The following is a 19,970-nucleotide window of genomic DNA, read 5'->3' as shown; positions in this document are numbered from 1 at the left end:
GCTGTTTATAGAGTTGGTAAATAAAATAGCAACATGAAATGTTACACAATTTTATTAAGATCCGATACTACTGATTTTTGCATCACTTATTTTGTGTCTAATATTTAACTGCATTGGGCACGTGCCATCATTGAAATCTTCTGTGCCTTTTGTACTATCTCTGGACAATGCCTACGACGTACAAGTTTACAATCTTGAAAGAAACCCTCATTTCTAGGAAATCCATGAGATCCATCGGAATAAGTGACCAATCCTTGATTGAAATAAAATTATAAACAGTTTACAAGTGCTGTGTAAGACTATATATACGCTAATACTTTACATACCTAAACCCCATACACGGCCACCACGAAATTCTCCTTCAAATTTCATACCATCAGATCTCCAAAATACACCATGGCCATGAAACCACCCTTGCATAAATTCACCTTCGTATCTGATTCATGAACAACATTAAAAATTTGATAATTATTAAAACCGAAAAGACCTATCTGATAATAACATTTACTTTGCTCCATCTGGAAACACTATGACTCCTAAACCAGAACACAATCCATTTTGAAAACTGCCGTCATAACGTGTTCCGTCAGGAAGAAGCAAAGAACCAGCACCATGTTTTAATCCTTTCCCATTCCAGTCTCCGATATATTTTGTGCCATCTTCGTATTTATACGCACCATTTTTTACCACACCTACAAATAAATTCTCTTGTACAAATTTGTAATTTTTTAACTATGGCACAGTTTTTGCACAATCTGTAAACTAATACAGTCTTACCATCACCCATGCTTCTGGTATACTAAAAGCATTTCAGGTTTCAATCCTATTACAGAAATCAATTCTTTATTCAATTATGTACATTATGTACAATATAGCATGGATACAATATAATGAATCTTACTTTCTATACTGCTACATGCAAATCTAGTTTAGCAAAGAAGATCATGGTTTTTTATATTTATAAACGGGCACGTATAGTTCGCGTTTTGTATAAACGTTAAAAAATAAAAATAAATGTCTGTATTTGTAAATTATATAATATTTTATTTGTAACTAATTTAATTTCGTTTAAAATAAACAGATCATTGTTCTGCGATTCCTCCTGGTGCGCCAACTAAGAACCATTGTGTTCTTGCTTTTGTTGCAGCTTTTCGAACCAAACGTTTTCGATCGTCAATTGAAACTGCTAATTTTTCTAATACATCTTGCTTGTATGTATTAATTAAAACCGTCGGATAATTGCAATAATTTGTTAAACATTCTAAAGCTGCAATTCGGACTCTCTGAAAAATGTTACGGTATAAAAAGCGTAAAAGAATGCGGTAAATAGTACAAAGAAATTTTGTAAAATATTACCATTGTTCTATAGCTGGACAACTGAAAAAATCTTGGGATAAAACATTGTGCTTTATCACAGAAAATAGGGTGTTTAGCCTCTAATAAAACTTGCAATGTTATTAACGTTGAAAAAACTAATTGTTCGTTATCGAGTGTCAAAGTTTCTATCAAAAGAGGAACCAACTGGAAAAGTATTTATCGTTAAAACAAACTGTAATAGTTAAATTAATATTTAATAAGTACCTTTGTTAAGTGCATAAATAGAAGGTCCATAGGTACTTCCTCTAATAGATGTACTAATGCAGTCAAATAGTTTTGCCTGGATAAATTCTCAAATTCGTAATTTTTTTTTATTAAGTGTTCAAATACTCTTTGTTTATAAAAGATTTTGATATTACAAAAATTTTCTTCCACCAAAACATCCTCATGTTTATTCGTTAGTAGTTTATATTCCTGCGCGATATGTTGTCCTACTTGATCGTGTTTGAAAATATTTGAAAGCTATAAAGACAATATATTTAAGAAATATTAATTATTAGACGCATATTGTGTTAACAAAATTTGGCAGTAAATTATTACATACCTCGTTCAGAAAGTTTTCAACATTTCCCGAACCTTTCGTAATTATGGCCTTTGTTAACCAAATTTGCAAAGAAGCTGATGCTTTCTTTATTTCAATGCTAATGTTTGACTCCAGATTATTATTTATTTTTTCTTTAAAATATAACAAAACATGTTGAAAGCATTCATTATCGTCATTCATTTTGTTTAGTATAACAGCAATGAATTTACTCGTTATACATCTTATATTCGAATAATTGTTGTTTAGTGCTAAATTATACAAATTTTCTAACAAACTCAAATTTATTGTTAGATCAACATTTGGTCGTAAGGGAATGAAGATATTCATTATTAACGCAGCATTAGTTTCCGAAATCTTTTCACTTAATACTGGAGCGTATTTGTTGATAATCTTTTGCTGTTCTTCAACTGTTAGATTTCTTACAATTAAACGGCAAATACATAAAATTAGATGTAATCTCTGATCCGTAGGATCAATATTAAATGCAACCAATTTCTCAATAATATTACATTCATTATGCAGATAATGTTGAACATCATAGTCAATGCTTTTTGTAGCAACTAGCCTGTGAAGACACGTTAAAGCGGTAAAGCTTATTTCAAAATTTACTGCATTTGTCTGTGATACAACGCGTGGAAGAACTTCAATACCTAATTCATATGTTTTAGCAACAGCTGCTAGTACTTCCAGTTTACGAACTTGTACTTCTACCTTTCCTTTGTCTGAAACATTCAAAATATCATACATATATATTTTAAAGTCAGACACGTTCAAATATATTACAAAATCTAACTCTATCAATTTACCAGTATCTAATTGAAATCTTTCTTGTACCAAAGCTGATATGTCACGCGGATATAAGGTGGCAAAAGTTAAAATAGATGTATGGCAAATTGTCCTTATTTCATTACAGCCCATTTCAATAAGATTACAAATTCTATCGTAAAGTGATTTTCGATGTACTTCATTCAAATACATTTTTTGTATTGTTAACCCAACTAACAATCTTGATTGTAATTCTGTATGCTGTATCGAGAGGTCATTTAAATATAATTGTGGTACATCTGTCCATGATAGTTCTGGAACACCTATACCAAATATTGTTTTATATTTTAGATATTTTTCACGAATGAATATCTTGAAATGTATAAAATATATATTTACTCTTGATATTAAATTCATGATCGCAACTAATTTTAATAAAATTGTTTAATGTTTCTATTAAAATAACTTTATCAATTACTGAAGTTTTGGTGGAATATTGGCCAAGACATAGTGGTATTATTATTTTCAACACCTGTACACATGATGCTTTGTTAACTGTTGCTACGCATTCTAGCAATTTCACAGCTGGCCTGAATAAACTAAGTTGTAAATCGTACAAGGAAGACTTTGTGTCGGTGATTATGTTATCAATAAAATTTTCACAAAGCTTGGAATCATTTGATATAACTTCAATTATAGATATGATTGCTTTCAAACTTGCATTTTTCAATTCTATGTCTCTGCCAGACATAATTTCTTTTCTCAAAACAGACCATATCTCGGTTAAATGTGGTTGAAGGCCTTTTATGCCAAATGTTTGTACACTATTGGACAAAAGTTTCAAAGAATCGAATTTGGCAACTTTAAGATTGGAGACCAATTTATCAAGTACAAGAGGTATACAAAACTCAGCAAATTGTGGTATAGCATAAAGACAAGGCGCTAGTTTTTCTGCCAAATCATCGCGCGTTATTCCTACTCCTTCTGATCCAGACTGAAAAATGTCAAGTCAAATTACAATTTATATTCATAAAATGGCAAACAGTTAAAATCTTGATTGATTGATGTAATTACAGGATTGAAGTCAACTGGAAAGTAACATGCAATGACTTCAAACATTTCTTCGGTTAAGTGACCTAATGAAAATTCTTTCATAAAATGTGGAAGTATGCTAAATAACAGCATAAGATTTCTAGGATCCCGTTCTCCATCGATAGAACTAATAACTCCGTAAACAAAGTCTGGCCCCATGACTTTCAAGTCCTCTACTCTATTTTGTAACAACGTTGTAAATATTAAATATATATTACAACGATCAGGCAATAATTGTGATTGGCATTGCACATTTTCAAAGAAAACTCTAAACAAACGTTCGGGCGAATCTTGAGGCAAGTACTTCATCTGAACCTAAAACAACAGTATAGCATTATGTAATTATTATTTGCACAAATATGCAGAGAATCCTTAGAAATCGCAACTTATTTAACAAGAACAAGAATTGTAACCACAAAATGTAGCAAAACACTTACAATTGCCAAAATTCCTCTTAATACTGCTGGTATGATGCTGTGGTGATCCTTGAGTCTATCACAATAAAATGTTATTATAAAGTGCAATTCAGCCTCGTTCAAATAATCTTTAGGCAATTGTGACAAAATAGAAGACAATGCATCAATGCCCTTCTCCCGTGTTCTGGCATCTTTGTCAGTTACAAAAGGTCCAAGTTCTTCTACAACTGTTGAAAGCTTCACATGTCCAGATTGTATTTCTAAATAAATAAAAATGTTTCAATTTTCTACTTTAATTCAAATAAATTGTAATCAGTTCTGATACATTACAAACAAGCTTTATCTCAGTGTATGGTCAGTTTTTATTCTTTTTAAGCATCAAGGCCAATCATCTGCATGCATAGACAGTACAATTATGGTAATTAATACACACCTGTGGCGATCTCTTGGCATGTCGCATTCAGTGTTTCGTTCTCTTTGAAAGCAGTAAGAAATCTTTCTTTAGAAACTGTACTTGCAAGAGAAGCCATCGCAAATCATGCCTTCTTGCTGGGTTACTTAACCTCAGCGTGACAATAAAATATACCTTTATCGAATTTTTACTATTATTGATTTCACTGTGAATTATTAGATACAATTCAAGCAGAGTGTCTGAATGTAATTGTTGCGTCACATGTAACATGTATCAGTGAAATATTTATTACCGAACTGTTTGTGTGTGTATATAGTTTGTTTTATCCATTTACGTGCGCGTGAATGTTTCAGGTTAAGTCACTGAAGATTCGATTAGAGCGCCTCTTATGGTACCGATTCGTAATTTAGTGGATAAGATGGACGAAAATGGCATGCGAGGTGTTGTTAAATTTCAGTGAAATGTTTGGTCACTCCAGCCGCCTAGGATGGGAGGCTGCATAGGTATAACGAGGGCAAGAAACGCCTCTGTCGACGACACTACAGGAAATTCGACGAGGGTAAATTCAGGTAAAAATTTGATCAAGTTTAAATGCGTAGAAATGCGATCAACAGCAGGCTAACCTTGAAGACACTTCAGCTTTTCCCTTACCTTCGTACCTAGCATTTACTACGTGTTATGACTCGATATTTACACATTATTTCTTACATGGTAGGTCAAGTAATTAATCGTCTCCGTATTTACGATGATTATTCATTAGCAATATCGAACGTAATATTCTTCATGTAATTCATTTATTGCTTCGATTTCTTCTCAGTAAATATTTGCATTTCAGGATTGTTTATCATTTTGCTGAAACTTAAAATTAAAAATAGTACACTGTAATAGGACAAAATAAATTTGTGTTTTGACACGACTATTCCAAATTTTGTCAATTTTTGATGCACTTTTGTTACTGTAAAGATATGTTTTATTTATACAGGAAATTCCAGAAAAAATCATCCGCTATGTCACGAAGTCATTAGGTGGAAGTCAGATGTACCTTTGACAGAGGGTCAACTCAGAAGTAAAAGGGATGAATTTTGGGATACAGCACCTGCATTTGATGGCCGTAAAGAGATATGGGATGCATTAAGAGCTGGTGCAACTGCAGCAGAAGCTCAAGATTATCAACTAGCACAAGCTATATTAGATGGGGCTAATATATCTGTGCCTAATGGCTTTTTAACAGAATGTTATGACGAGTTAGGAACCAGATATCAAGTCCCTATTTACTGCTTATCGTATCCTATTAATATTGTAAAAGAAGACAGTGGAAGAGATTCTCCCGCTGATTGTTCAGGTAATATAATAAAGATTGTTAGAGAAAATTTTAATTTTTAAGATAGTAACAGAAATTATATCAATTATTTACAGAACCTGTTGATAGTGGTGTCGAACAGACATTAAAACTCAGATTATCAACTACATTAGGTGAAGTTAAATTACCTGTTTACAGCAAAGACACTATTGCTACTGCTAAAAAGAAATTGCAGGTTTGTATGGGATTCTTTATATTAATAGAATATATAGTAACAAAGCTTCGTAATTTAATTCTTTTTTCTTTCTATAACTGTATTAATAGAGTCAGGAGGGTTTGGAGCCATCTCGTCAAAGGTGGTTTTTTGGTGGCAAATTATTAGGTGATAAAATGCATATAGAAGAAGCAAAAATACAACCAGGTTATGTTATACAAGTAATTGTGAATCCAGAAAAAGTGGATGACAGTCCAATGAAAACAAGCTGAACTAATGTATACGTAAGATACGAGTCATACTGAACCAACCTTTCTAATAAGCACTATCTTACACATGTTCAAGTAAGAATACATTTTTTTTTAATTTTATATCATGTCATTGTTAAGGATAGAGCAGCAATTCTTGAAGTAATTTTTTACAATAAACTGCACTTACAACGTATTTTTCGTAATATACGTAAATGTTATAAGAACTGAATACTATTGCGTTTAAATTGTAGGTTGTGATTATTTAATTTTCGTTAATTTATACTAGATCAAAAGAAAAATACTTCAGAGTGATAACCTCGTATGAGAATACGCTATTAGGGAATTTTGATTCAAATTTATGATTGGTTTAAAATTTAACATATATAAAGAGAAAAAAAGAAGAAAATTGGTTTGGAAATAACATTTAATTCATATTTTGAAAAAGGTTATACTCTAATCCTGATATTGTCAAACTTATTTGTTACTACCAACGAAGGTGCTGGTGCTGTAACACTCGGAAAACCAAGTATACATATAGAAAATTATTCTATGCTGCTTATTGAACCATGTTGCATAATTATATAATGTAAGAAATAAGTCGTACACTTAAAGAAGATTGTAATAATAAATAAGAGAATTACATAAATATTGAATATAAAAAAACATCAATGGACAATAGCGAGAAAGGAACAAGATATATGCTGCTTGTTATGACGCATTTTTTCTCATTTTTTTAGATTCCACTTTGAAAGTTTTTAAAATGCAAGGTAAATATTTATGATTTTTATTCAGATCAAATTAATAGGAGCGGTTACTAATATTTTATGTCACTTTTGCATAATATATAGGAGATAAAATTCTTTTGATACTTTGTTTTTGACTTGGTTCTTTAAATTTTTGTAAACAAACAGCGAGTGTTTATAGGTCGTAAGTTTGCATTATTTGATTAGAGTATATGTTCTTTTTAGGCCTATCGATGGCCTAAAAGCTACGATTCCTTCCTGTAAGTACTAATAGGATATCAAATAAGGTCTTCACAGCCGAATAATGCACAGAGAAGAAAACATAAGACTAATATTGAATTGCATGTGGTGCAGAATGTATAATTTTTACACAATTTTATCTGCACAATCGTCTTCACGTCTGTGTTATTTGTGCTTATGATAAAAGTGTTGACACAATAAAAACAGTACTACTAGTTCAATTTTAAATGGCACTTAATTCTTACTTCTGCTCCACATGTTGCACGAAAAAAATTGTCTAAAGTATAACTATACAAAAATGGCATATTGTGTGTGTGAATTTATTGACTGTACTAACACGACGGTGATAAAGGTTTGTTTCTTATATGCATTGATCATAAAATTATAATATATAGTATTGCGTGTGGGTGTATGTATAATACATAATATATAGAGTATATATGTATACAGATACATATATCAGTTCCACTATTCTCAATTCGAGTGACAAAACAAAAATATTTAATCTTATAAATAACTTATTTATAAATCGGGTAATCACGTGCAAAATGACTGGAAGCAGTCGTTAAAAATATGAACATAAAAGTGTATAAAACCCTGTTCATATAAAAAACGAAATTTAAATTAATTACGATGCATTTCTTTATATATATACATATATATGTATATATTATAAATAATGGTGCAAATAAAATAGCACTTGTCAGTCTAAAAATTTAAGAGTTCCACATACATATACCATTCTTCTATCTCTCTGCTAGATCGTTGTGTTCAAGAGCTGTAACTTTATACAAAGGAACAAACTTTTTTGTACAATAATCTGTAATGATGCATCAGTGGTATGCAATTAAAAGATACTTTTGGTTTGATCAAGCATGTGATTTCTTTAGTAAAACAGTAAAGCTGTTTAAAGTATTATTTTACGTGTTCTTTAAGTTCATAAATATCGAAATAGTAATTTCGCATTTATGGAAAAGACATTCGTTACCGAATGGTTCAGTAATGTCAGTCATCGATTTTCATAAAATTGATATAGAACGATAGGTCTAGACCTTGTGATACTTTAATACATTCGATTTTCGTAGGAACAGACTTATCAGCCAATACTGATTTTATTGAAGTCGACGACAGTTATTACTAACCTTTCCCTTGTAAGACATAAGATTCTCAATGGAATAACAAATTCTATCAGACTGATATTAGTTTTGCGATATAGGATTTGGGTTATTTGCAATATAGAAAAGAGACTGCATTAAGTTCTTTTTGATTGATATTCAGACAGTACAGAAACATTACATATTTTGTGCATAGTACCAAGTAAATTATAAATCCCTCATACGAATCTATACGAACCTTTCTATATAAATGTTGTGTTTCTTTTTTTAAGTGGTGTAATTTCTATTTGTATGAATGATAAAAAATATTTTCCTTTAATACTCATATCCATGTAATGTTGAATAAAAATGTGATTAGGCACAATTGCCATACAAGAAAATGAAAATAAGTGTAAATAAAGAGCATTACAATAACGGAAGTGCAATTCAAAACGCCTAATAAATATTGCTGCTGCTTAATATTAATGTTGCTATGTTGGACCAATGCATACAAGGCGTTTTAGAAAAAAAGAAATCAAAGAATGACTGATTGGAGATTAGGTAGAACAACTGCCAATAAAATAAAGCGGAATTCACTGTGTTGCTAATCAGAGGTTATTAGGAGATATGATATTATAAAAAAAAACCTTTTAGAATGTTAACAAAAATATTATTGTAATTAGGTAGCAATTATCAATTAAGCAGGGTTTACACATTTTTTAAACTAATTGAATATTACTATTGAACTGTTTAATATTACTTACCAAAGCTGATTTTTGAAATTAGATGCCGATACTAACATCATTTAATATTTGATATATGCCTAAGCACAAAAAAACCAAATGATGTTAGCAGTCAGTTTATTTCAATTCTCAGATTGGATATATAATCCAGTCAAGTTCATAAAATGTAATCCTAATGAATTATAAAAAGAGTGAAAATGCTACACACATTACATGATTTGTTTACTATTATTTTAGGATAGGTATTTATTTGTTCTTTATAAATATGAAATTAAATATACTTACAAAACAATGTGAAATTACTTAAACTTTGATATTCTGGTTGTAGCTATATTACTTTAAAGTACACACGTGTAAATTAATTTCTATGAATATTGATTATTATAACTTAATGCATTGTCAAATAAAGCATAATGTTGTGGAAGTGTTATAATATTCACCTATCAGTTCCTAATTTGTACCAAATAACAAAGTTTTATACAACACATTATATATTTTTGTAATGAATGAAACATGTTTACTACATTTATTTGTAACTTCATTTAACAATGTATTTTAAATACTTTAGTTCATGACACAGCCAAATCATTGTACTTAAAACAAGAAGACTACCAGACTGATGAGTTGCAGCTAATGCCAGAGGTACATGGTGCAATAATGTTGAAATTCCTAATAATACTTGTAAATAGCCGGCACAAAGGACGGCTGCTATTGCTTTTTTTGCATTGCCAGGAAGTCTATGATTACGAGATGCTATCCCAATAAAAGTTATCAACGATAAAGTGACAATGCCCTATAAAAAAAAAGGTAAATTATAATATTGGTGATGCATCATTCAGTTCTAATTTTATTTTAAGAACATACCAAAAGTCTATGATCAAATTGTACAGCAGTTGGATTTTCAGTAAAATTTTTCCACGTTGGTGATATCGCAAGTAGGTCATCCGGTAACCATTTATCTGCCATTTTTGGAAATGTATTATAAATAAGACCCGCATCCATTCCTGCTACGAAAGCTCCAGACATAGCAGTAAGAAAGACTATTCCTTTTGTTGAATGAACTAACATTCTAAATCTTTTTAACTTCTGTTTTACAACATTAATTTCAATACTTGAAGTATTCAGGCTTAATGATTGAGCGGGAATTAAATGATCCAAAGCATTATACAGAAATCCTGTATATATAATGAATGCCATTCCCAAATGCGCCGCTAAGCGATATTGCGAGACACGAGGAACGTCTGATGGCTCCGTGAAACGATTTTCCAAACCAGATTTAACCATGTACCAACCCATAAGTCCTTGTAAACCAATTAACAATCCCAGAATGGATACTCTAGTTTTCATTCCTGGCTTCAGCATACCTTTTGCCCAAAAGTAGGCTGCTGGAACTATGAATACAGCACCTATCAAACGTCCCCACATTCTGTGTAAATATTCCATCCACCAGATGCGTTTAAATTCTTCCAGTGTCATGTTTCGATTGGTTCTACAATAGAAATTTATGAACAAATAATAATTTTATAATATTTGTATTCGCTGTGTTGTTAACCCATACATTTTGTATTCAGGAAACTGTTTGTATCGTTCAAATTCTGCATGCCATTGTCTATCAGAGGTAGGTAGTTTTTCACCAAGTAGTTTCCAAGTAACCATGGATAAGCCAGATTCTGTAAGCCTTGTCACACCTCCTAAGTACATAGGAAAGGAGAAATAATTTATTGAGCATTCTTTGAATACATTTTATTCATATGCTATTTTATAAGAACTTAAATATTTATTGTATATAATAGCTTAAAAAGAGGTAAAGATAAAGATAATTATTTTCCATAAGTTTTATCTACAACCATTTTTACAATAGTACAAATAGAGTAATAGAATAAAAAGTAACCAGTTATACCTAAAACTACAGCTACAAATACCATGCCGCCGCAAGTTAACATCCATTTTCCTACAATTTTATCTGATTTTTTACTTGACTTTGTTGCGAAACTTAAAGCTATATTTCCTTGTTTAAACAAATCCTAAAACCAATGTTAAATAGTTCAAACTTATTTTAACTTATACATTTTACCATACGTTAATTTAAATTTATAAATTATTTGCATGATACCTTGTGTAAATAAATGGAACCTCTTTTCATTAACAGAAATGCTTTATTTGTAATTCCAGGTTTGAGAATACATGTATGTAAACTTTGCCGAATTGGTAAAAATCTTGCTGTATTGTTTCTTCCAATTATCGAGGCACAATATTTCGTCAAATTAAACATGCTAAAACAATTTTTAATTTTTAAACAATTATCTCAATTATACATTCACTTTAGAACACAATCGTATATGTACTTATTTATGTTATATTTTTACTTTCAGTGATAATATTTTTACGTTCTTCTCAATAATACACTATAAACAAACAGTGATATCCACTTCATATCACATATTTTCACTAACTTAATACCTAAACGTAGATAAAATAAGAACTTATTGCAAAGTTAAACAATACGCTCTATCATTTCTTTTAATCCCTCAATTACATATTATCTCAATCAACACTAATTACAAACATATAATTGCATACACGTGTTTGTTAATTTTGACCGTATAAGGAAAGGCCAGTGCTCACTAAGCCGCTCAGTGAGCAGATTTTAATATCAGTGACGCCATCGGTGAGAAAACGCTCAAGTTTATAGGGAAAATAGTTCCCACTTTCTCTGATAGATGGCGAAACTAACTAAAGGGTCGATATTTATTGTTGCATTAAATAATTATTCATATAAATTATAAATTTGGCATATTAACTAATATATTGTAGTGTTATAAAACAAAGAAGCGTAGTAATTATGCATTTAATGAGAAATAAAAAAAAAGATATTGGTGGCGCTATCTTACAGAAACGGTGAAAACTATTTTCACTATAAACTTGAGCCTTCTCCCACCGATGGCGCCACTGGTATTAAAATCTGCTCACTGAGCGGCTTAGTGAGCAATGACTTTTTTGGATACACAATGCAACCAATTTATACGCAAAGTTCCTATGAAATGTGGTTTCGTTTTGAAATACACACTGACAATAATTAATATTACCTATTTTTAGCAAATTATGAATACAAGTTATTCATTCATAAATGCAATTTATTTCAATATATTTACATATATTTTCAGTTTGCTAAATATTGGGAAAAAAATGTCATCTTAACCCCAAGTAAGATTATTGTCGCATTGTCGGTATCTAAAACGTGGTTCATTCGATTTTCAAATCTAATTATCGTAGTAAATGGAAACTCAATAGTTGTAATAAACGGAAGAATGTTTAGTTGTTCGATGTTTTCTTAGTATATCTGATAAGATTATCTTATTATGATAAGGTGTACAATGTTACAATCGTAAGTACTTGAGACAAAGAGGTTGACATTTTACGTGTGACAATTTTTATTCTTAATTGAACTGAAATAATTTAGAAGAACTGCTCAGGTAAATACTAACACTGCTCGTTATATAGAAATAAAGGAATATTGCTAGGATATTATTAAGAAATTTGTTATATCAGGAACACCAATATGGCACAAAAGAGTAATGCAATTAAATTAACTAAGCTTCGCCAGTTAATGGAAGCTGTTCAAGTAGGTGGTATTAAAGGGAAAGGTATTCAGGCTTTGATCATAAATTCAAATGATGCTCATCAATCTGAATATTTGAGGGAACGAGACAAAAGAGTTCAATTTATTAGTGGTTTTAGCGGTTCTTTTGGAACTGCAATTATTACACCAAATAAAGCTTTGCTTTGGACAGATGGAAGATATTATGTGCAAGCTTTGGCAGAGTTTGATCCACAAGGGGCGTGGACACTTATGAGAGAAGGTTTATTAGACACTCCAACAAGAGCTGCATGGTTGGTTTCTAATTTACCACCTAAATCCACTGTTGGTGCAGATTCTAATTTAATGAGTTATACAGAATGGGCTGTCTTGCACACTAGTTTAAATGCTGCTGGCCACTGTTTGATGCCGCTTGAAGAAAATTTAATCGATAAAGTTTGGGGCACAGAACAACCTCTTGCTACGGGTAATATTATTTTACCACACCCATTGCAGTTTTCAGGATGTACTGTAAAAGAAAAAGTAAGGCTTTGCAGAAAAGAAATGAACAAGAATAAAGCAAAAGCACTTGTGGTCACAGCTTTGGATGAAGTAGCATACATTTTGAATTTAAGGGGATCCGATATACCTTATAATCCTGTTTTCTTTGCTTATGTCATTCTTACATTAGATGATTTACATTTGTTTATCGATAAGAGCAGATTAAGCGAGGAAGCACAACAGCAGTTAACAGGGGAAGGGGTAAATATAGTTTATCACTCGTACGAAGATGTACACACATTTTTGAAGCAAACTGCAAGTTCATGTACTAATAATGAAAAAATATGGATAAGCAATGGTTCCAGCTATGCTTTACATACTGATTGTGGGGAAGCAAAAAAACACACTGCTATCACATTGATAAACGTTATGAAAGCTATAAAAAATAATGTTGAAATAGAAGGGATGAAGGCAGCACATATACGAGATGCAGTGGCACTTGTAAAATATTTTGCTTGGTTGGAAAATCAAATCAAGAGTAACAAAGAAATTGTTACGGAAGTGTCGGGAGCGACGCAACTTGAAAAATTTAGGCAGTAAGAAAATTTGCATGTAAACATATAAAAATTGGATACAACAAACATTAGTTATAATATATAATATTCAAAAGGGAACAGGAACATTTCGTCGGTCTCAGTTTTCCAACGATATCTTCTGTTGGGCCTCATGGAGCAATAATTCATTACCTACCAACATCAAAGACAGATGTACCAATTACAAGCAAAGAACTTTATCTTTGCGATTCTGGTGCTCAATACAAAGATGGAACTACCGACGTTACTAGGACATTGCATTTTGGTAATCCAACAGATTTTGAGCGTGAATGTTTCACAAGGGTATTCAAGGGCCAGTGTCATCTTTCATCTGCTATTTTTCCTTTAATGATACAAGGAAATTATCTTGATACGCTTGCTCGTGAAAATTTATGGAGCATTGGGTAGATATATTTTTTTCCTTATAAAATGGAAAATACTATTTATTTATATTTCAATGTACAATTACAGCCTTAATTATCTTCATGGTACTGGACACGGAGTAGGTTCGTACCTAAATGTTCACGAAGATCCTATTGGTATTTCTTGGAGACCATATCCAGATGATCCAGGTTTACAGCCTGGGATGTTTCTTTCAAATGGTATAAAATATAAAAAGTATCGATGTTTACATTATACATATACACTATTAATATAATTAATCTTATAATTAGAACCGGGATACTACGAAGACGAAAAATTTGGCATTAGACTCGAAAACATAGAATTGGTAGTAAAGGCAAATACTCGTTATAATCACAAGAATCGTGGTTTTCTTACTTTTGAAACTGTTACACTGGTCCCTATACAGACCAAATTACTTGATGTTTCTTTATTAACAGAGAACGAGGTATGTATTCGACTTGTTTTCTATATTTTGATTATTTTTAAATAATAAATCGTAATTTGTTTCAGATCGAATATTTGAATAATTACCATGCAAGGTGTTTAAATGTTTTGAGTCCGTTGTTACAGGGTTCAGAAAATGCAGAAGCACTCCACTGGTTGGAAAAAGAAACTCGACCAATTTCAAAATAACAATTAATTTGAAAACCTAAATCCTCCAAAAACACTAAATTTTTATTTTTTACAATAACAATACGTAATAAACTGTTTATACAATTACTTTCTTCCCAATTAACTTTGCTGTACTTGAAACTTGTATATACTACGTACTCGTCGATAACCTAACTTGTATTCGACAAGACTAATCTCTATCGATTCCACAACAAATTTTAAAACGAATTAAAACGAGCTCGCAAAAGGAACCGAAAAATCTCATTCCTGTACTCGCATGATAGTCTTTACATCGTTACTAATGATAATACCACCAATACTATATCGAACTTAACCTCGCTGACATAACCACTTGTTTTCGTGCGTCACTCGCAATTCTCAATGCATTCGTTATATATATATATATATATATATATATATATATATATATATATATATATATATATTTATACTACATATAATGGTACAAGTTGTACATTCAAGAAATCAAGTATCCCTGAAACTATTAATTTTCGAACATATATTTATAAAAGCTAATGTGTTTTTCTTTTTTTAACGAGTTCGAAACTAATTTAATTTGTACGTATAACTCTGAAGCACTCTGTACAGTTGATGTTTGTCGAAAACTTATGCATCAAAGGATTCTGTTTGTTTTAATTTAGTCACAACGAAGTATGTAAACACATTTCATTCAGTTTAGAAACACGTAAATAGGTAAGTAAATATCGGTTGCCGCATCAATTGAATTCTTCCCACGCGAAGAAAGCGCATACGTTAAGAAGTAAGAACTTGTGCTATCTATTGGCGCGTTATCGAACTCTTTAGTGGAGATTAATCGGAAAGAGCAAAGAGTTTTCGCGGGCGAACTACGTTTGCGCATCGATATATGCATATGTTTATGTGTATGCACACGTACACGTACATTGGTACTTATTTTTTTAAATCGTTTGAAGCACCGAGGGTTCGCGTGGGTAAATCGGTGAAAGGTGTTCGATTCTGAAATGGTTGGAACTGGCCAGTCATCGGTAAAGCATAAAATTGCGACAGAAGACAGAAGAAAGCCGACGCGAGCGCACATGCGCGCTACGTTACTGCATTTTATGAATGGATGAGCGAAGTGAATGAACGAACGTCAGCTGGGTAGGTTCGGTACACACACGTATACGCCCACACACGTAGAAGAAACCTGACACGTTATGAATGTCCGCAAAATAGGGAGGGCATGCATTCACAAATCAAAGATTCTGCATTTTACGAATCCTCTTTGAAGAATATCATTTTCCGGGTACAGGGAACGTGTTAGAAATATAAATATAACCGAGACATACGATTAAAACCATTAATCGGTATAACGTTACATTGTCTATTCATAAATTTTTGTGTAAAGTAAACGTCATAGTTCTGTACGCAAACATATCCTAAACAGGTTCACGGTATGCAGTCCGATACCAATGCTATTGGCAAACGCAAACTAGCGAGATATAGTCTGTAACAAGATTTCCTACACTAAATCTCGGTCAAGTGCACGCGTACCTAATGGATCTTCGATGTTATTCTTGAAAACGAAGGTTTACCCGCGAAGGCTTTATTCTGCGCTTGGAGTTACCTCTTCGCGAATCACTATCTTCATTATTGGTATTTAACTTAACACTTGGTATTTTCGATAAAAAATAGATTGTACTAAAGATCGGTAGAGATTTCTAGATAAGTGTTCGCGTATTTGGTAGAACCTACATAAAGGTGTGTACTTTGCGAAATGATTTTTGTCGAATACCGAACCAAACAGATCGACTGATTTACCCTAGGATAGTGTGATCGAAACAATATATGCTTTACCATCAACAACCAGCCGACGTTTATCCAACCTATATCCGTACACACGGTTAATCTCATTATCGTATCTTTCTCTGACCCCGGTCGCCTCGGGCGCGAATCAAACGTTGCAAGCACGATAAAAATAACGTCGGTCGATCAGCGTGGAATTCCAAAAATAATCCGCAACGAAACGAACTCTATTTTCGTAGCGCCTTTAGCATCCCCCTGTTACAAAGTGGTGGAAACGCTGGCGAACATGCGACGCACGTACGTACAGGGTGCAGGTGTTTGCTCGGTTCCATGGATAACTTCACCCCTCCCGGTGGATTACGGCGTCGTCAGAGCCATCAGGAAGAAGCGGGGATGGTGGCGTTGACGGCGGCGGGAGAAGAGGGTCGTCAGGACGCTCTCCCCGGTCTCGAGCGGTCAAGGGCAGTGGCGTCGCGTGACGTCATACGGCGCTGCAATGACGCAATCAGTCGCTATGGGCAACCTGACGGCTGACGGTAGCCAGGCAACCCTGTTGTTACCCCTCCGAGCCCGCTACTCCCTGCGGTGCTCTCGTTTCATCCACCTCGCGATATCGCGCTCTATCCGCACGTGCCGTTCCTCAATGAACCTCCTTCGCTCCTCTACCTTTTCGCCTCTTCCCCGCCGACAGCCACCGCTGTGCATATACGGCAACGCTTTCACGGTCTACCTTGCTTTTACGTGACGTGACCCTAACCCCTAACGAGGACTCTGCTAGCCGGATGCTGTCCGCACACGCGACCCACTCCAACCATTCTTTTCGGACGATCCTCGTTGTTTTTCACAAACAGTATTTTCATCGATATTTAATCCAACTAATAGTTACCAATGATAGTTATAATTATTCACGAATCATTTAGCATATTGTAAATGTTTACAGTCGTGTCGGCTCGCATGCCCTCGAATAGTCGAATCAAGTTCCCTAATATCTGCCCCATTTAGCGCAACTCCATTCAAAACCACTTCACCCCCTCGCGGCTTACCGAATTGCGTCACAGCGTTACAGGAGATATGAAATACGAGAGCTCCGGTGGCTCGTTATATGCTGCTCTTGCATCGATCTTGCCGGATAACGCGAGAGTAGCAAAAACCGTGAATCAGAGGTAAGACGGAGGGGTTCGCCGGAGGGGTGGTGATGCTGAACGCACGCGATGCAAAGCAAAAAGAGGGTTGCTTTTCATGCTTTTTATACGCGTGTTCGCGTATACGCGCCTTGTTTGTTCACCGCTATCCATCCAACAATTTACATCCTACAAAATCGTAATAGCATCTTGTATCGTTACGTTTGAAAGCTGAGAAGCAAAGAATTGATGAATTCGGACGTTGTTTCAGGACTTGGAATAACGCGGCGCGATCGATCCTCGAGAAAGAAAATTGTTCGATTACGATTGTAGGACGCGTTTCGCAGAGCATCTCTGACTGTTTGTGCGTTGGGCGAGATCCAACCCCGGATCGTTTCGATCGGAGTAGCTTCGCTCGAAGCGCAGGGAGCTTGGCGACGGGTCTGGCTGCATCTCGCGTCTGAAAACTTTTAGAGTGATCCCTGCATATATGCGTAGTCGGACACCTACGTGTACGTGTCTATGGAGTCGAGCCACGAGCGAAGCAGCAACAGGTTTAATCGCGTCGGGGTGTGGCTCGCTAGCTGGCTGGCTCAGGCTCGGCTCGGCTCGGTTCGGCTCATTCGGCTGCTCTCCGTCTGATGCTGGTTTATAAGATCGACACTGGGTATCGTTGCGCGGCGCGAATGAAAGCGGAATGCTCGTTTTGCAGCGTCGATGCGCCACTCGTCCGGTGGAACCAGAGGACGAGAACCTGAACACCGGGCTGGAAATTAGAAGAAAAAAAATAATAAAACGGATGCAGTAGCTTTCTCGTTAATCGCGTTTTATCGGTCTTACGCTTCGCGGAAAAAGAGTAGGAATCAAGATTTCCGGTGAAACTTTTTATTTGAAAGAACGCATCGCATACTCGTCACGTTGTTTAATATTCCATTATATCATGATTATCAGGAGCTTTGTAAATAGATTCGAACAACAAATTGATCCGTCTTATCCATCTTCCTCTTTTCGGCATGCAAACGAGTAAGGTTTTAGGAATCGGAAGCAATTGCTTAGGGGTGTTCGAGGCGCGCGTCGAGGCGGGTGCGTGCGCACGATCGGAAGTCGCGTCGTTGCAGCGTAGCCCAGCGGGGAATCAAATTTCACAAACACCTACGATCCACGGCTCGCGAGCGGACATTACTTGAGTCATCCCATCGTTCGATCTCGAAGACCGTAGCGGCCGGTCGCGCGACACACAACACGCATTTTTCTTCTTCGAGGGGCCCGGGTCGAACCTCGCACATCCACGGAGGAACTATATTTTACGACATTTTTTTGTTCGATTCCACGCGCGCGACCGTATGCGCGCGATCCTTATGCGTCGCGCGAGAAGCGCGTCGTCGTCGTCGCGGTCGTCGGTCGTTAGAGTGAGAGGAACGTCTGAAAGGAAGAAAGATGAAAGAGGTGAGGAACGAAAAGCGGGAGGAGGACAGATACGAGAAAGCGAGGGAGTTAACCGACGACGGGTCGAGAGACAGAGATGGACGAGACGAAAAAAAGGGACGAAGACATAGCGAGAAGTGTGGAGAGACGAGGACGAAGAAGGGTAAGAAAAAGAACGCGGGGAAGTGGTAGAGTAGAACAGAAGGAGATGCGGATAGCGAGGCGAGAAGGACGGAAGGCATCACGAAGTGCAGAGGAGGCCTCATCTCGATCTTGGTCCTATTTATAGACATGCTCTCACAGCCTCACTCCTGCCCACTTCTTGCACTGTCTCTTCTATATAGGTGTGCATACACCTATGCAGTGGCCATTGCACGTTCTCCGCACGCGAGAGCCAGCGAGCTGGCCAAAACTGTTGGTCCGTTCGAGTGCGAAGAATCGATGACGTGGACCCTCGTTGAGGGTCGAGACGTTGCCTCGGTAGTCCTGGGAAATCGCGATCAACGTTTTCCGTTAATTGGACCAACCACGGAAGCGATCGCTTCGTTCGACGTCGGTAGCAAGATCGGGGTACGGTTTCCACGCGTTTCTACCGAATCATGCGCGTTACCTTTTTTGGAGAAGGCTGTCGACCAACGAACGCACCGGATTGTCTCGCAACCGACGATCTCGAAATTATTTTCTCCGTTTCGCCGAGTTTTTACCTCGGTTGCTGCCTCGACCGAACCTAGTCGAGAGAATTGCATCGTTATGGTGCACA

General features: G+C 35.0%; 5 protein-coding genes across 11 annotated transcripts; 2 read left to right on the top strand and 3 right to left on the bottom strand.

Moving 5' to 3' along the window:
- Positions 1-36: 36 nt before the first annotated feature.
- Positions 37-839, bottom strand: LOC128888214 (MORN repeat-containing protein 4 homolog). Its single transcript, XM_054144954.1, has 4 exons — positions 778-839; positions 509-692; positions 327-436; positions 37-253 (listed from the first exon to the last, which is right to left on the bottom strand). Exons 1-4 carry the CDS (start codon positions 785-787, stop codon positions 105-107), a joined length of 453 nt encoding a protein of 150 aa, XP_054000929.1. The 5' UTR covers positions 788-839; the 3' UTR covers positions 37-104.
- A 146-nt stretch (positions 840-985) lies between these two features.
- LOC128897125 (MMS19 nucleotide excision repair protein homolog) lies at positions 986-4,953 on the bottom strand. The gene is made up of 9 exons (XM_054160856.1): positions 4,628-4,953; positions 4,216-4,454; positions 3,761-4,093; positions 3,086-3,680; positions 2,728-3,009; positions 1,922-2,643; positions 1,582-1,839; positions 1,357-1,521; positions 986-1,283 (listed from the first exon to the last, which is right to left on the bottom strand). Exons 1-9 carry the CDS (start codon positions 4,722-4,724, stop codon positions 1,083-1,085), a joined length of 2,892 nt encoding a protein of 963 aa, XP_054016831.1. The 5' UTR covers positions 4,725-4,953; the 3' UTR covers positions 986-1,082.
- LOC128887633 (ubiquitin domain-containing protein 1) lies at positions 4,730-9,615 on the top strand. 4 transcript variants are annotated; one of them, XR_008460090.1, is made up of 6 exons: positions 4,730-4,851; positions 4,960-5,175; positions 5,589-5,948; positions 6,023-6,141; positions 6,231-6,464; positions 7,109-9,615. XR_008460090.1 is itself a non-coding variant. In XM_054143781.1 (5 exons), exons 2-5 carry the CDS (start codon positions 5,094-5,096, stop codon positions 6,390-6,392), a joined length of 723 nt encoding a protein of 240 aa, XP_053999756.1. In that variant the 5' UTR covers positions 4,731-4,851; positions 4,960-5,093; the 3' UTR covers positions 6,393-9,615. The 4 variants fall into 4 exon arrangements, 1 of the variants encoding a protein (XP_053999756.1); XR_008460089.1 differs by having other exon boundaries at positions 6,658-9,615; XR_008460087.1 differs by having other exon boundaries at positions 4,731-4,851; positions 6,623-9,615.
- On the bottom strand, positions 7,992-11,827 carry LOC128886547 (cytochrome c oxidase assembly protein COX15 homolog). 4 transcript variants are annotated; one of them, XM_054141806.1, is made up of 7 exons: positions 11,537-11,827; positions 11,305-11,464; positions 11,092-11,215; positions 10,750-10,882; positions 10,556-10,680; positions 10,056-10,150; positions 7,992-9,984 (listed from the first exon to the last, which is right to left on the bottom strand). In XM_054141806.1, the coding sequence occupies exons 2-7, from the start codon at positions 11,461-11,463 to the stop codon at positions 9,730-9,732; spliced, it is 891 nt and encodes a 296-aa protein (XP_053997781.1). In that variant the 5' UTR covers position 11,464; positions 11,537-11,827; the 3' UTR covers positions 7,992-9,729. The 4 variants fall into 4 exon arrangements, with proteins under 4 accessions (XP_053997781.1, XP_053997532.1, XP_053997615.1 ...); XM_054141557.1 differs by having other exon boundaries at positions 10,056-10,680; positions 11,537-11,823; XM_054141640.1 differs by having other exon boundaries at positions 10,056-10,680; positions 11,558-11,823.
- A 384-nt stretch (positions 11,828-12,211) lies between these two features.
- LOC128885984 (xaa-Pro aminopeptidase ApepP) lies at positions 12,212-14,987 on the top strand. The gene is made up of 6 exons (XM_054140498.1): positions 12,212-12,664; positions 12,741-13,865; positions 13,940-14,266; positions 14,334-14,464; positions 14,537-14,712; positions 14,778-14,987. The coding sequence occupies exons 2-6, from the start codon at positions 12,751-12,753 to the stop codon at positions 14,898-14,900; spliced, it is 1,872 nt and encodes a 623-aa protein (XP_053996473.1). The 5' UTR covers positions 12,212-12,664; positions 12,741-12,750; the 3' UTR covers positions 14,901-14,987.
- Positions 14,988-19,970: the final 4,983 nt, after the last annotated feature.

This window comes from Hylaeus anthracinus, unplaced genomic scaffold (genome assembly GCF_026225885.1).
Source record: "Hylaeus anthracinus isolate JK02 unplaced genomic scaffold, UHH_iyHylAnth1.0_haploid 0, whole genome shotgun sequence".
NCBI lineage: Eukaryota > Metazoa > Arthropoda > Insecta > Hymenoptera > Colletidae > Hylaeus > Hylaeus anthracinus.
This window is presented reverse-complemented; position numbering and strand designations above follow the sequence as displayed.